General features: G+C 35.7%; 1 protein-coding gene across 3 annotated transcripts in view; it reads right to left on the reverse strand.

Annotated features, from left to right (window-relative positions):
• NR3C2 (nuclear receptor subfamily 3 group C member 2) overlaps positions 1-16,148 on the reverse strand; it is a 203,590-nt gene that overhangs the window by 31,371 nt on the left and 156,071 nt on the right. For all 3 annotated transcript variants that reach the window (XM_072405896.1, XM_072405898.1, XM_072405897.1), the window contains exons 5-6: positions 3,533-3,883; positions 1,452-1,596 (exon numbers count right to left, since the gene is read on the reverse strand). In XM_072405896.1, coding sequence (XP_072261997.1) covers positions 1,452-1,596; positions 3,533-3,883 — 496 coding nt within the window. The remainder of the gene's footprint in view (positions 1-1,451; positions 1,597-3,532; positions 3,884-16,148) is intronic.

The following is a 16,148-nucleotide window of genomic DNA, read 5'->3' on the forward strand; positions in this document are numbered from 1 at the left end:
GATGTTATACTTCATCCTATTATTATTATTATTACACAGTATTTATATAGTGCCATCATATTACGCAACGCTGTACAAAGTCCATAGTCGAGTCACTAACTGTCCCTCAAAGGAGCTTACAATCTAAGGTTCCTACCATAGTGATATGTCATTAATGTAGTCTAAGTTTTTAGGGAGAAGCCAATTAACCTGCATGTTTTTGGGATGTGGGAGGAAACTGGAGTACCCAGAGGAAACCCACGCAGACATGGGGAGAATCTGCAAATTCCATGAAGATAATGTCCTGGCTGGGATTCGAACCTGGGAGCTAGCACTGCAAAGGCCGGAGTGCTAACCCCTGAGTCACCATGCTGCCCATGCCTACATACTGTACCTTGTACTGCACCCCGAGCATCATGTACTGCACACTTTGGACCTTGTACTGCATCCTTTGGACCTTGTACTGCATTCTACATAGCCTATACTGCACCCTATGAACCTTGTCCTGCCCACTATGGACCTTGTAATGAACCCTACAGCACCGTTCTTCATCCTACAGACCCTGTACTGCACGCTAAGTATCTTGTACTGGACCTCAAGTATCTTGAACTTCACTTTTTATACACTGTACTGAATCCTTTGGATCTTGTACTGCACTCTACATACCCTATACCAGTGATTTTCAACCACTGTTCCGTGGCACACTAGTGTGCCGTGAGGGATCTTCAGGTGTACCGTGGGAAATTATCCAATTATCATTGTCGAGTGCCTGTGCTGTAGTGACTGGCAGAGTAATGTAATACTCTTCCATGTCAGTGGGTGGCAGTAGGTAGCTCAAGCGCCTTGTTTATTTTTAAAGGCGAGAATTAGCTACAAAGTGTAATTTTGTAACACTTTTGATTGTGGTGTGCCGCAGGATTTTTTTAATGTAAAAAATGTGCCGTGGCTCAAAAAAGGTTGAAAAACACTGCCCTATACTACATTATTTGTACCTTTTACTGCACCCTGAAATGTACCCTGCCCCCAGCCCATGCTGCTTCTTCCTAGCATTAGGAAGCTCCACTCTGTATAACTCTGCATACCTTTCCAATGTATTCTGCCTTCTTATAGTACTAGGGACCCTATTATGTATAATAATACACCCTCTTACAGAATATATTGCCATTCCAATTTTCCTTCTGCAGGATTGCCTTTTGGCCACTTTTGTTTCAGTTGAAGGGTCTGGCCCTCCAACATCTATGCTGGGAAAAAATGTTTGTTGATCTGTTCTGACAGAAGTTCAACAGGTGTGGCCTAGAAGGTGAATATTTAAGTTATCAGAAATTGCAAATGAGCAAATTGAGTAAAATTTTAGTACACATGATTGTGCTACTCTTGATAAATGCTATCTGTCTTCTACATCTAAGGAGGATAGGATTCTGAATTTCTGTCTATATAAGTATATTGAACAGCAATTACTGGTGAAAACTTACTCATTAAATATCAGGTCTGGTGCAAAATACAAGTATTGGCTGTTTGCATGTTTATAGGATCTCCAGCTCAAGGCAAATGACGACAGGCACATCCAGGAGTACTGGATTAAAGTAATTTGGTCCTCAAGAGGCAGGTTTCTAAATCCTGAAACAAACAAAAATTAATGATATTATGTATAATGATATATTTATAAAGACATAACTGTGGTATGGAACCCTAGCTTTACACAGCTGACAGGTTTTTGATGGATATTTCATTATATATCAGTAGAGCATGTTATTGATTAAGGTAAAGTTGTGTTTATTTCAATCAGGTAAGTTTTAAAAAAATTGGATTTTTTTTGCCCAACAGTGCAACAAAATGAACAGTTATTATGCAAAGTAAGCACTATCTAGTTTCTTAGTGAATCAAACCCCAATCCATGTATGATCATTTCAGATCGCAGTATGATAATCAGTTGGGAAAAGTCTGTTTGCCTTTTTACTAAGACAGCATATGAAGAGGTCTAGTAATGGAATCAGAGCTTTCATTGAAATATGCAAATACCAGGTAAATTTTGTCAATGGAAACAGTGATTTGCTTCTCTTCAGTAAACGGACATGCAATGAAAAGAAGGGGCCTTCCTGATTTACTAGAACAGATTCAAAGGTTTGGTGTGGAGTACTTCTTTAAGCACCAGACATAACAGTAATTGCAGTATTTAAGTAAATAGGCATAAAGTGTAGATTCCAAAACCAAGGGAAATTTTCTTGAAATGACAGCCTGAAACAGCACATATAGGAGAACAAAATTGATTTCACAATTCTCAGCAATCCTTTACAGTAATGCTGCAATGGTTCATGTTGTGCGGGGAGAAACAAATGAATTTTTATGTAACCTCTTCCCAGTTCTACTGCTGCTAATAAGAGTAAAATGGGGATGACTCCAGCAATTTTATTCAACTTGTCACTGTTGGGGTCTCACCTAGATAATCAACATACAGTGTTTGTATTTTTAACTTTAATAAAGGGAGAATAAATAATAGTGTAACACTGTTAGTGGCAACACAAACAAATGTTAGATTAAAGAAAAAAATTGTATTTTAGAACCTCTTGGCATATAAAAAAAATAGTAAAATCATCAGCTGTATCTGCACTTTGGGCAATATATCATTGCATTTTCAGGAATACATTTTCAGAATACAAATTAATGTATAAATTTGATACACATATCTACACATTTGTGCTATAATTCCTATTCTTTGCTTTAAAACATATGTAGGGTTTCAAGAAAAATGACAAAATGGAACATATCTGTCTACCTCCTGAATTAAAGGTATGTAAGTGTAGTGTGGTTTAGAACATGCAGGAGTTTGTTATTACTTGTGAATAGGACAACACAGGTGCCTACTGTAGATCACTGACTGGAGACCATTTCCATTGCCAATTATGGCATACTGAAAAAAGGGAAGAGAGTCCGAAATCAAACCATTTTTGGATTGAGTATTTAATGAGACATATTTTAATATTTGGAATAAATGTATACATTAAGCCTCAGTGAAAAAGTGAAGCAGTACTGTGTGTCTAAAAAAGCCTACAGTCTTTTAAACAAAACTACAAACTATACCTCCTTTATTGACTACATCAAGCCAAATGGTTTTCCTGTCATCTATCAGGATATTTTCAACTTCTACCCTGATAACTAAACACAGAATGATTATCTGTTCTATGTGTACTTACAAGGGCACTATCTGCTAAAGCAATTTAAGAGTTCTAAGCCCCACATATCAACCAGTAAACGCAATCTTCTGGGAGTATTGGGTCTTGAACCTTAACGGCAGCCAACAGTGTTTCCACACCAAAACATTTTAATGGTTGACAACTGAACAATGGCAGGAAAACTTGAAAAGTACTTAAAATTGCTTTATGATTGAACAGATTATTACATTTAGGTTATACAATGGTATCATGATTTCTGCATGTAGTAGATGATGGTATTATAAATGTTTTTATAGCAGCTATCTACCTAAGATATTTTAAAATACACATTCAAAATAAAAAGCATAGTGTATGTTCGATTGCCTACAAAATTCATTACATACCTGGAATCACTTTTGCCCATTTGACCACTTGGATCATCTGTTTCCCAGCTAACCTGTTGAGGCTGGATAAAAGGTGTTCTGCTGTGTCTGGCTGAGAATTGTCATATCCTGCATACACAATTTCTGGTTCTATATTTTCAAGTATCACAGTTGCTGACAGTGCAAGTCCTGGGGACACAGCAGAAATAATTGGAACTATAGTTGTGTTTGTGGATACAGAAGTGTCTTTCGGTAGGGATGTGAATGTGGTTTCCTCCTTTGGACTCTGTGCAGGTGGCTGCTGAAGTGGAGGAGGCTGCTGGTGTTCTTCATGGACTCCTTTTAATTTGCCTAGCTTTTTAGACTTCCGAGCTGAAACAGATTAGCAAAAATTATTAGAATACAATAAGCAACAAATGCATATGATCAGCATGGTATCAAGGCAGATTGCACTCACGTGTTTCTGTAGTTCATTTAGATAACATTCTCTTCTATTCTAGCTGTATATTTCTATTCAGTAAAGTACTGCTACTTTAATAAAAAAAAAACCTAATGGTGCAAACATTTTACAGTTTGAAAAAAATTCATAATAGGACCTAAACAAAATTTGGTATCAGCACAAAGATAGTTGTGCTATTTCTTGAACACAATGCTTTTAAAATATCGGGAGGAAAACCATACCAGTCCTTGTATTAAGCAACTGGTTCAAACTCATAGCAGCAATGATTAGGAGAAATTTCTGACTCCTCTCTACAAAAGTGCTCACTGAATGTTCAACCATTGTGTTTGAGAGAGTGAGGACAAAGAGCCCTTGGTCTTCTTTTTTTGGGACACTCAACCATGAACTAAACATGTAAGTGTTCCTGACTGAGCATATTATACTCAGTTTTTCTCCATTTACAGTTTCTGCCAGTTATTATGAACTGATGTGATAGACAGCTAACAATGTAAATTGCCAAGATGTGAATAAATCAGAAGCAGAGGTGTGGGTGAGTATAGTACATTTTATGAATGGATGTCCAAACAGCTTGTAAGTTGCAGACCAAATCAATTCAGAATTAAATTTGCTGAAGCAACCTTCAGCTTCCAGACAGGGTAAATACCACTGGCACAAGAAAAATGAGCAAGCAGTTTTGTTCTACTGTATATCTCACATCCATGCCAGTTAATGGTTTAAACTTCATGTGATGGACCACCACTGTGAGCCTGCCCTATCAAGCTGCTTGCTACAATGTTAAATTCATTGCACTCTATGTTATTTTGAAACCCTGTGTCATGGAAAAAAAAAGTGGTAAAAAGGCACTGATTGGTACAATCATGTTTGTGTATTAATTTACTTTTGTTAAAAAGTGCAGCTATCACTTGGACTAAAAAGAAAGTCACCGTTAAATAATAAATACATCTAAATTGGTAAGTGGAAGGGCTGACATTAATGTTTTCTGGCCACTTGATGAAATGGTAAAACCAAGTGGAAAGAGCTTTGGCACTTCGGCAGACTGAAAGCAATAGGAGACAGGGGTGACAAGTGTTAAAGTGGGCAATGAATACAAATCATGAAGATCTCAGAAGCCAGTTGCTAACAGGGAGTCCTGGCATTTAGCTATAGATAATGAAATCTAAATTATAAGAATTAAATAAATGACTAAGCAATGTAATAATAATTGTTTCCAGAATTGTAACTGTGTGAAATGTAAAATATATGCAAAATATCTATAAAAAAGGAACCCTTTTATAACAACAGGTACCACTTGAGATTTTTGGTCTATTCTTAGTTACAATAAAGAAAGCAACATAGATGTAACAATAGAGCTACTGCATGGGAGTATTTTGCCTCATTTTGCAGTGAAACATCTGCATAGACCTTGGGGCTGCTTTAATTGATTTGCAATTTTCATAGAAATTATATAAGACGTCTACCTGGTAGGCAATCACAGACAATCATGTAAAACAGCTTAGTGGCACATTCTCATTCCTCCTGTGTGAAGCACTATGTCTGCATTTCTTTTATAGACTGTGATCCTAATGGATTCAAATGAGTCTTCTTGAACACTTTACCAAGACAAACGCTGATAATCATTTAGCAAATTACATTTCCACTGGTCCCAAAATGAATTGTAAGGTGGGTGTATGGCAAGAGATGCAAGGACTGTACTTTTTATATTAAGATACATTAAAACCACTGTCTAACTAAAATCAATGACAGTGGTCAGTAATAATAAGTTTTAGGGCATATCCACAATATCATTCACCCTCATTCAGAAGAGGGACTAATTGATTTATGGACTTCTTAGTGGAAAGAATCTCATTATAAAAGGTTCTCTGATGTTATAGCTTCTTTATTGGCAAATGCTTAGAATTTCTTTTTTTTTGGGAGGGGGCAGTAAATATTCCACAGTCTTCAACAATTGCTACCTTTCGTTTTTGTTTGTGAAGCTGTCTACTGCAGTGCTGATCATGGTTTATGAGCTAACCAAAGCTGGAGATCGCTATATAAAAACTGGGTAGCTAACCAGCAATTAATATATACAGTATTCCCTAAATTCCTAATTTTTCACTCTGCCTACCCATTTCTCCTAATTGTCCTTTTCTTCTTACAGCTACACCTGTATCTATCAACAACCTTGTTGGCTGCTGTAGACTTTTACCAGATGGTCGACCAGAAATATACAGAAGCTCATTGACAATGTGTCACATTTTGTTCACATTAGCATGTAAATTATTTTTCATTTTCTACTTGAATGCCTAAAACTCTAGTAGAGTCAGGTAAGGTATCTTTCCCCAACAACTGTTCTACTATCAGTATGCTGGGAAGCAGTACAGATTTCCTGCAGGGATCAAAACCACAAAAACATGAGCAATTCAAATGTTCGTATCTATGCCATCAACCTCAACAGCAGCAAAGACGTTTGTCTTAATGTTCACTATAAAAGCAAAGGAAGATCATGTAAAATCCTTATTGTTTCTATTGCAAAATCACAGGGTCTTCACATGGATTCTCCCCTATGAATGTTTCATCAAATAAGGGCCTAATGACAGATATCACTCTATATTTAGGGCATTGCTAGGAGAAACATGTCAGCTTTTAAACTGGGAGCAATAATGTTTTTGCATGATGCCAGTCCTTTCTTTTGGCACATGTGAAGGAGCTAGGAGGAGCACTGTGCTAGCACCACTTAGGGCTTAGATCAGTAAACAGTTTTAACAGTTTGATGTTATCAATTGATAATTTATTTTCATCAGCACCCCCACTAAGCAGATTGGTTTTGCATTCAATACAGTGACCAAGGTGGACCCACCCATATGATTAAAATCAAACCTGAAAGATACTTATGTGGGTAGAACCAAAGAGGCAAATATGTTGATTCATGTTGTTCATCTCCCACTGATTGGTCCTTGTAAGTATAGACTTTTCAGATATCAGTGAATGGTGCTACAAAACCAGAATGTTGGTTCTGTTTGTGGATCTAAAGATATACAGTGACCACTAAAATGTGGATTGTTTCTGTCTATGATCTCTATAAAGCTGATTTGTACAATCTCCTTTAGATCTACAAACATCTATAACCTCGTCACACGGCTCCATGACTTTTCTAGAGCTGCCCCAACTCTCTGGAATGGTCTTTCGTCCTATTTAGCTTGCTCCTACTTTCTGCACATTTAAAAGAGCACTCAAAAACTTGCCTAGCCATCTTCTTCTATCTTCTAAAACCCTCACTACCTCCCACCACTACATATCTCCCATCCTGTGATTCTTCCCCCACCTCCTAGATTGTAAGCTCTTGGGGGCAGTGTCATCTTCTCCTCTTGTGTTAATATTTGTATCTGTCTGACGTTTGCAACCCCTATTTAATGTACAGCGCTGCATAATATGTTGGTGCTATATAAATCCTGTTTATTAATAATAATAATAAAAATAATAATAATAATAATGTATGTTGTGTGAGGATCTACACAAATGTTACATCTGTAAATAGATTTTTAAACATTTTTTAAATAGCTCTTGTAAAGAAGAGATTGAAAGATAAAGCTGTAATACGTGAGGCCACTTTAAGAGAGCTTCATAATTTTCTATCTATCTATCTATCTATCTATCTATCTATCTATCTATCTATCTATCTATCTCTCCCGTATTTGTTTTCCAGTAAAATATAATAATTCCACTCATATTTACTTAGAAATATTTCTATTCTTTTTACTTTACAACAAAATCCTCCATTCCTTGCTATTTGATAGATTTGTCAAATGTATAGGAAGTGACTTAAATACAGAAAAACTGAAATGACTGTGATCTTGAATCTGTTACCAAGGTGACCAATAAGTGTGTTACAAAAGAAGTTTAAATTCCATGCTGAAGGTCAAATACGATGGTACTAGTGCTGTTTTATGAAAGCACCTTATGCCTTTAGAGAATACCGCCATGTCATAGATGTCTGATAGGGCCTTGCAATGATTTCTCATTATTATTGTTTGTAAACGGAGGTCTAAAATGTTGCCAGGAAACCGATTAACTATATAGACAAAGCAAATTCGTCAGGCTGCTGCTTTGTTTATCCTCTAATGTTTAGAATGGCTAAAATAACATACAGACCCACAAGCAAATCAAAACATTTCTATTACTATGGAAGGCATGACAATTATTATAAAAGCTGGAGCGCATACATTCACTTACTTAGCACTTGTACACAACCATCTTTAAATGGAAATGGATTACAAGTACTTGCAAGTCAGTCTTCATTAAGGCTCATTTATTTGTAATAGTTTTATTTATCCACTTTACTTCCAGATAAAAAAATATATATAATAGCAACAAAGAAAATATATTATGAAGAAAAGAACACAAAACATTACATTGATAAAACCTTTGGATAGCTATAAGCCATCTTGACACCTAATCTCCTATGGTTGCGTTTTAGCATCCTCAGTAAAGATCGGCATTTATAAGTATTAACTATTAAAAATGAATCTTTGCTCAAAAAATAAAACATCACTACAGCTTTATCTGAGAGAAAATGCCAGTTGTGTAGCAGTCATGCAAACCCAATGGTTTCAATACTTTCTGAGTCAGTGACCCAGAACAAGCATGTAAGCAAGGAAAAGCTTAATTTACTGACTGTATCCATATTACAGGGCCATAAATCAGCAAGTAATAAAGTCAGAGACGTGTCTTCCAGGCAATGGGCATTTTTAGCAGGATGTCAGCAATGGTATTTCTCTTGGCACAGAATGTCAACCCTTCTTTGATCTGAACACAGAAAGAGTATGTCTGGATCAAATAAGAGTCAGTGTTTTGTTTCTACCAGTTTCCTTCTTCATGGGGTGCTGCACTGGGAACATCTGGCATGCAAGAGAATGAAAAAAGACCTTTTACACTTAAATTTTAAGTGTGTGTTGGTGAAAGTGAGGGGGTACCTGCCAACATTCAAGTGGAATATATCAGCTGTGGCATGATATAAATCTTTTGGTGATGTGTAGCAAACTTGTCCAGCTCTGACCACGTGTATGAAAATCTGATTTGTATATTGTATAACAAGCAATTCACTGACAGATTGATTACATTTCCATACCCTAGATGCTGTTTATCGTATACTGTGTGCTGTGCTTCAACATGGCTTTACAGCTTGCATAAAAACTTGTCCAGTAAGTTAAAAGGGGCTACCAATATGGCTGCTTATATTTTGTCAGTGGAGCACCAGAAAATGAGGAGCAGGGATGGGTCCCCTTAGAAGTAAGAAGAAGCCATTTCTTTGGTTAAAGCTGCTACAAGGTTGGTGCAGAAAGCAGTTTGACAATAAGCTTGTTTATCTAAGTTATAATAACAGTTATTGGCCGATGAGTGCTTGTAGTCATACAACCAAGAATAACAAATAATAGTGGATAAGACATGTTATAACTTAGGGATATGTACCTAACATCTAAAGGCAGCCATAGACATGTTTTTGTTCAGTTCAACTAATTTGGCGAACATACAGTGAGTTTTATACTGTTCCAACTCACTGAGGGAAGAAGTGATCAAGTGCTGGAAAATTCTATCTGATTGGTACTGTTTCCCCCCATAAGTCATTGCTGGATGTGTCCTCTCGTCCACAGCCCTAAATATTCTCACTGTGCAGCAATACTAAGCAGAAACCAAACCCTGCAATTGTAATCAGCAAATGTGACTGTTCCCTCAGTACATATAAAATAACAACTATACATAAAGCTTCAAAAGCATTACAAATGAAAGATAACTTTACTTCAAAAAAATAACAATCACACTAAAATCCAAAAAAAAACTTTAAAAAAAATAGGAGTTTCCTATAAGGAAAGCATTGTGTTAGAAGCAACAGAGCCATGGCCTTCTGAGATTCATCATTTCTGTCAGTCCAATGTAAATCTCTGTGATTATTTCTGACATGATGAGGATAAAGCATTTAAAATATTCAAGCTGATGCTTCCAAGCATTAATCCATATCTACAGTCTATAGTGCAGTGTCTGTTAACATATGTAATATTTCATTCACATTTTCAGTATATAACCGAACAAACCATGCTTTCAAATTATGCACATTTTAGGAAGTATTCTATCAACTGTGACATTCACTAATTATCATTTTTATTATTAATAGTTAGGGCCATAAAGGCACCCACAAAAACCCTGATATTACCTAAAAGTAGGTAAACTGATATGTACCCCTTGCATTTACAAAGCAAAAATATTATTTAGTGCTTTATCTAGTACATTTAGTTCATTAATTAGTTCTGGTCCACCAAAGAAGTTCTCAGTGTAATGGCCCCACCTCACTCATACATGCCCAGGGGAAATCTGGAGGAAGCCACCTATCAACACGATTACCAGTTAGAAAGACAATCAACCTTGAGGAAACCCACATGAGTACTGAAAACATACAAACTCCATGTAAATCAATGTAAGTGTTATGTATCCCCAAAGTTGCTGGCCAAGAGCCACCATGTTAGTCTGCTTCAAGTGAACCAACTCATTCCCCAAGCATATACACAAAGCATGTAATAATAAATAATGTGCTTCATCAACTAACTAACTAATCAGCTATCATACTCTTTATTTCCCATACCATCTAGGTAGGCTATACAGTGCTACAATTGATATGGAAATTGTACCTTTTGGCAAAAGTCACCTGGCAAACCTACACCTTTATCTCCAATTACTACCTTTGGCCACTGATGTTTGTAGGAAAAAGTGACATATGTCCATCAAAAGTAAGGTCAATCTAATTTTTTTTATTTGGCTAATGGCTGCAATTCTTGATTCTTTCAATTTAAAGAGTTTTAACTTTTTGGATATGTTTCCATGACATATCTCTTGACCTTTTGTTAGTTCCTACATTCTAAGTTTGTTAAGACTTATTAATTTATTTGTCCCGCAAATTCCATACATAAAGAATATTACATATGGTAATAAATGAATAAATGTGAATTAAAAAAAGTCTTTCAATGACAGTTTGGTTTATCTTCTTGCTATATGCCATGTGAGTTCGGATTGTGGTATCATGACTAACAGGGGAATAAGTTGGTCTTCTGGGACAGACTAGAGCAGAAGTTTTGCTTGCTGATTATGGACCAGTGAGTTGTTCCTAATCTGAATAGTTAGTATTAGGAAAGCACTTCGGATAAACATTGCCACTTGAAAGAGTTGTTTTAAATGAGATAAGAGTGAGGTATGATATTACTGCTGTTGTTAAAATATAAAATATATAAAAATATAATATAATACAATTTTATAATTTTATATTATCTAGAGATTCTGTTGATTTATACGAGAAAATTCCCATAACCTAGTTCATGCAATGAAAATGAAATGCTTAATGTATAAAAACAACATGCAACATTTTATAACCAAAGACCTGCAGCTAACACAAATGTTTTAAAAAAAGACCTGTTTCCGTTGTGAGTCAGCAAATATTTTTCGTGACAGACGGAATTATCTCCTTGGGCTGCGCCTGGTTGATTGCACGGGACAGACCATATGGTGTCTATCCCTCATTGTTGTGCACAGAGCCAGGCATTTGGGGGGGAGTGGTAGGAGTTTAGAGAACCAGCTATCTACAGTTTTCTCAATTCTATATAATTTTATTGCTATTCTTCATTTCTGATTTCTTCATTTCTTCAATTCTTCATTTTCTGATTTCATCAGAAAGCATGGTAAATAGTTACTTTTATTCACGGTTTATTATTATTAAATTCTTATTCAATCTTCAGAAAATAAACCAATGATAAAACCCAAGAAAAAACGAAAATGTAAATGATAAGCACCATAGGGTTTGTCCCATAAAGCATAATGCATAAGAATAGATGATTAAAATACAAAGTTACTTTTAATATGACCAACAATGTTTCAATATGAGTGGTATACTGCTGAAGGAGCTTCAGATTCTGCCTTCCGGTTTAGTCCGTTATCCATGACTGTACTGTATTTGTAAATAAAACGAATGATAGTGGACTGATCTTTTGATCCTAATGTTTGTATCTGGAATAATACCTGAATGGAATTGATACCCAGTTGCATTGGAAACTATACAATCATCACTAATGTTTACTTTAGTCTCCATAACCTGAGGTGTATCATAAACAGTAGATTATTATTTTTGTAAGTTTATGCTTGTTTCTTATTTTTTTATTAGTTTCTTGGGTAATGTTATCTATCTAAATATTACTTTTGCTTGTCCTCTGCCAGTGTGCTGCAGAACAATTCACTAGACCAGTGTGGAAGCAGTGGTCACTCTGCAGATTGCTAAGTTAGAGCTTTTCAGTCAGTGAAGGTCACTCTCCTTGCTAGCTGTGGAAAACAATAAAAAGTGTTTTTATTGTATTCCATGTACCAACTAGAGAGAATTCCTACCGCTTCCAATGCAAAATAGAAGTTACAGAGATAAAGGAAAAACAATATCAGATGCTGTTCTTTGTAAAAAGTCCTAAAGCTTCCAAATTTTAAACCAATTCAATTATGTTTCACCTTACTGGACTGGTCACTACTACTAGTAAGGGTGACTATAGTAAGCCAACATGATCCTATAGTATTCTAATGTGAAAGTTTACCTTTAAATGCAGTTCCAAAAATACCTAAAAGCTACTGTATCACTGATCCATTTTTTTAAACTTTTGCTGAAACACACATATTAAACTTTCCAAGCCTTGAATTTGCGGATCACAGCAAAATACAGTACAAAATAAATTACACTCATTTAATTAGATCCACCAAGGTATTCATCTTCACATTGCTTTATTTATTTATAAACTGTAAAATAATGTATAGGGATTCCTATTTAAAGGGTCTAAAATTATTCAAAGCCACTAATTGTGTGAAATGCAGGAAGAATACAAGAACTTGTGAAATACTTTAAGAAAGTCTTCTTTCATAGTAATGCCCAAGTATTCATCTTACTCAGCCCTCCTTGGAAAGGGCATTTGAGGTGAACTCCTAGAAGATAATAAGGGATATTATATTAAAGCAGGAACGAAGAACACGTATTTCAGGTTTCTGCCTCATTAATAAAATAGACAGTTTCATGATTGTGGCTGAATCACTGATTCCCTTCTATGTAGTAATTGTGCAGGAATCGTTTTAGACATGCCAGCATTATCAGTACTGTTGTTATCCAAAAGTTTTTTTTTTTCTTAAATCAAGCATCTTTTAAATTAGCATTTTATCTTCTGTACTGCATTCATTTCATTGCCTTTTACCTGTCAGCTTACTCTAACAGAACAAACAGGTAATGTGATTTGATAAAAGCTGAATATTGGAAAATAGATTTATTTTGTTTTTCAATAAGACACTGTATAATTGTACTCTTCACCTCTGTAGGTATACTAGCCAAAACAACAGAAATTCAGCACCAGATGACTGCAAATTATGGCAATTTTAATGCTTGGGTCCTGAAGTTTTCCATGGTTAAAGATGATTGCAGGTTCTTCCTGAGGTTGATGTATGGATACAACATTCTACAGTCTTTAAATTCATCTCATAGTAATAAAGAAACCACTGTGTTTGCAATACCTATAGTGGTGCACCTAGACCATGTAGATAATTCAGACTAGGAACTAATATTTTTCCTTAGTTCACTAAAATACTTCAAAAAGTTTACCAAAAAAGACTGTTTGACTGTGAACCAGTATTTGTTAGACCCATTCACCCAACATTTCTCACACAGATCCACCAATAAAACCCTCCAATACAGTGGAAAAGAATATTAAAGTTTCTAAAGTCTCGCCAACGATGCACTTTAAATTTATTATCAGTAGTTTATTCGCAAGTGAGTAAAGAAATGAAATTTCCATTTCAAGTTTCTTTCTATGTGATTTTGCCTATGCAAAGTAAAAGAATTATTTGGCAATATTATATTTTTTAAAAGTAAATTTAACTTTCCCAGGTGAGTGTTTGCAATATTCTTTCTGAAGGAATAAAACAAACTATAATAATTATCTCTTGGAAAAAATAAATGTATATTCTATTGTATTATGGCCTGACCTATAAAAAATGGAATTTTGATACACCCCTCATAAGATGTATCAACAGGAATATAAAAATCAGCAGTCTCAAATGGCCATAGCTATAGATAAAACAGCCTCTAATATGATCACTCCAGAGGTTGAAAAGGATTTCTTCGGAAGTAGTGGATTGATCTCTTAGCAGGGGAAATCTGACACCAATTTTGCATGACAAAGCCAGTGGCATGGAGCCAGTAGAGAATTTCCTTTACTGTCTATACTGACACCAATAATTGTTAAGGGACATTAGTTTCATTGATTACCGATATAAAGGGCATTTTTCTTCCACTAATCAAACGTAATCTTCCCACTGAAAATCAATGTAATGGGCCTTCTTTCCAGTGGCACAATATATATTCTTGAAAAGGGGTTCCTTACCACTGACTACCACTGCAAGAAGCACTGATCACCAACATAAGCGACTACTTTCAATCCAGAGGACACTTTACTACTGACCAATAACGTAAGTTCTAACTTTTCCACTGTCCACCAATGTAGGGGGATCTTTTTCACTGATCCATATAAGGGGTGCTCTTTCATTGTCCAACAATAATATACTCACATTTTATTAAGCAACATTGTCAGGGAGAACATTTTAATTGGCCTTCATTGTAAGGGGGCAATGTTCTGCAGCCCACCAAATGGAGGAGGAACTCTTGCCCTGATCTCTAATTTTAGGACACTTTGCCGTAGGATACCCATGTAAGTGCACTGTGTCAGCTCAAAAAGACCTTACATCTCCTGGAAGATAAACTGTTTATGTCGTTATTGCATTTCAAAGTGATAAAGCATTGAAGTACTTGAATGCATTGCAGAGATGTATTGAAAATCTTTTTTAATTTTCCCTAGACATACAGTTTAAACCTTGTCTTGTTTTGTTAATCCTAGGAAAGTGTAAAAGCTATACCTGATGCTTACTTCCATTAAGTATTACTCTTTTGAAATACTGAAGATGTATGCATGCATGCAGTAACTTACACATGTATATGAATTTTTTACGATAGGCATGTCCTAGAATTGCTAGATGCTATAAATACAGTATGTTAGCTTGTAAGGATATGTTACACCCCATCAAGAAGTATATAGTCCTTGTTATCAGCCTATCCTACAATACCTATGCCATATCTATAATCTGCCTACCAATTCAGACACACTAATGAACCATAATGTATACTTTTAGGTGTGTACATTTACACTCTACACAATATATGTAAACATCATATAAAATGTTAGTTTTCTATCTCCACTCTATTTGCAAAAAAAAAGCCAACAACAAGCCAAACATAATAAATGTAAGTCACTGACTGGACAGCAGCTCTCACAACCAGCTCTAATGCAGCTGACCACACTAACTGACATACCTGTGGATGCCATGGCAAATGAGTATCAAATATTAATGACTTCGGATTTCCATCTGTGATATCTACTTAATTGGACTGAAAGATACAAACAGTGGCACAGCAGTAATGACACCATTTAGATTACTAACCACATAGCTCACGGTAACAGCGATAACTTTTTTGTAGCTGCTAGTAATATGCTGGATATACAATATATTGGACTAGGTGGCATATTGGACTAGGTGAAATTCAAACCAATAATTTAATTTTGAGGTTGACCGAAATCAAATTTTCTATTACTTTGAATTTGTGAGAAATTCAAATTGGTTTTGTCGAGATTGTCCGTGGGACTCATAAGACCATACCCCCCCCCCTCAAAAAAAAATGGAAAAATACATGGTATTATAATGGTAATGTATAGGCAGGAATAGTATTTTCTAAATGCTGCCTATTGCTGGCCACCAGTGTTAGTTGCAAAGCCCCTGAACATAGTATTGTCACAATTGCTGGGGTGACTGAGGATGGGGTGGTCAGGGAGAATTATATTCTATATTATCATTTCCCAAATGAACATGTTTATATAGTAACTAAAGGGTTCATTTGCTTCAAAATGTCACTCATTAGCATCCCAATCACAAATTTTACTGTGTGAAAAAACTATCTTTTAGCAATGGTTGTAACATCAAAGATTGTAAATAAATGGAACGTTTAAAACATGACTGAAATGTCCTGAAAATGTAGTGTTGGTGCCCCCCATAATATTTCCGCCCTATTCACCTGAGGAATGAGTATAGGGG

Source organism: Pyxicephalus adspersus, chromosome 3, assembly GCF_032062135.1.
Source record: "Pyxicephalus adspersus chromosome 3, UCB_Pads_2.0, whole genome shotgun sequence".
NCBI lineage: Eukaryota > Metazoa > Chordata > Amphibia > Anura > Pyxicephalidae > Pyxicephalus > Pyxicephalus adspersus.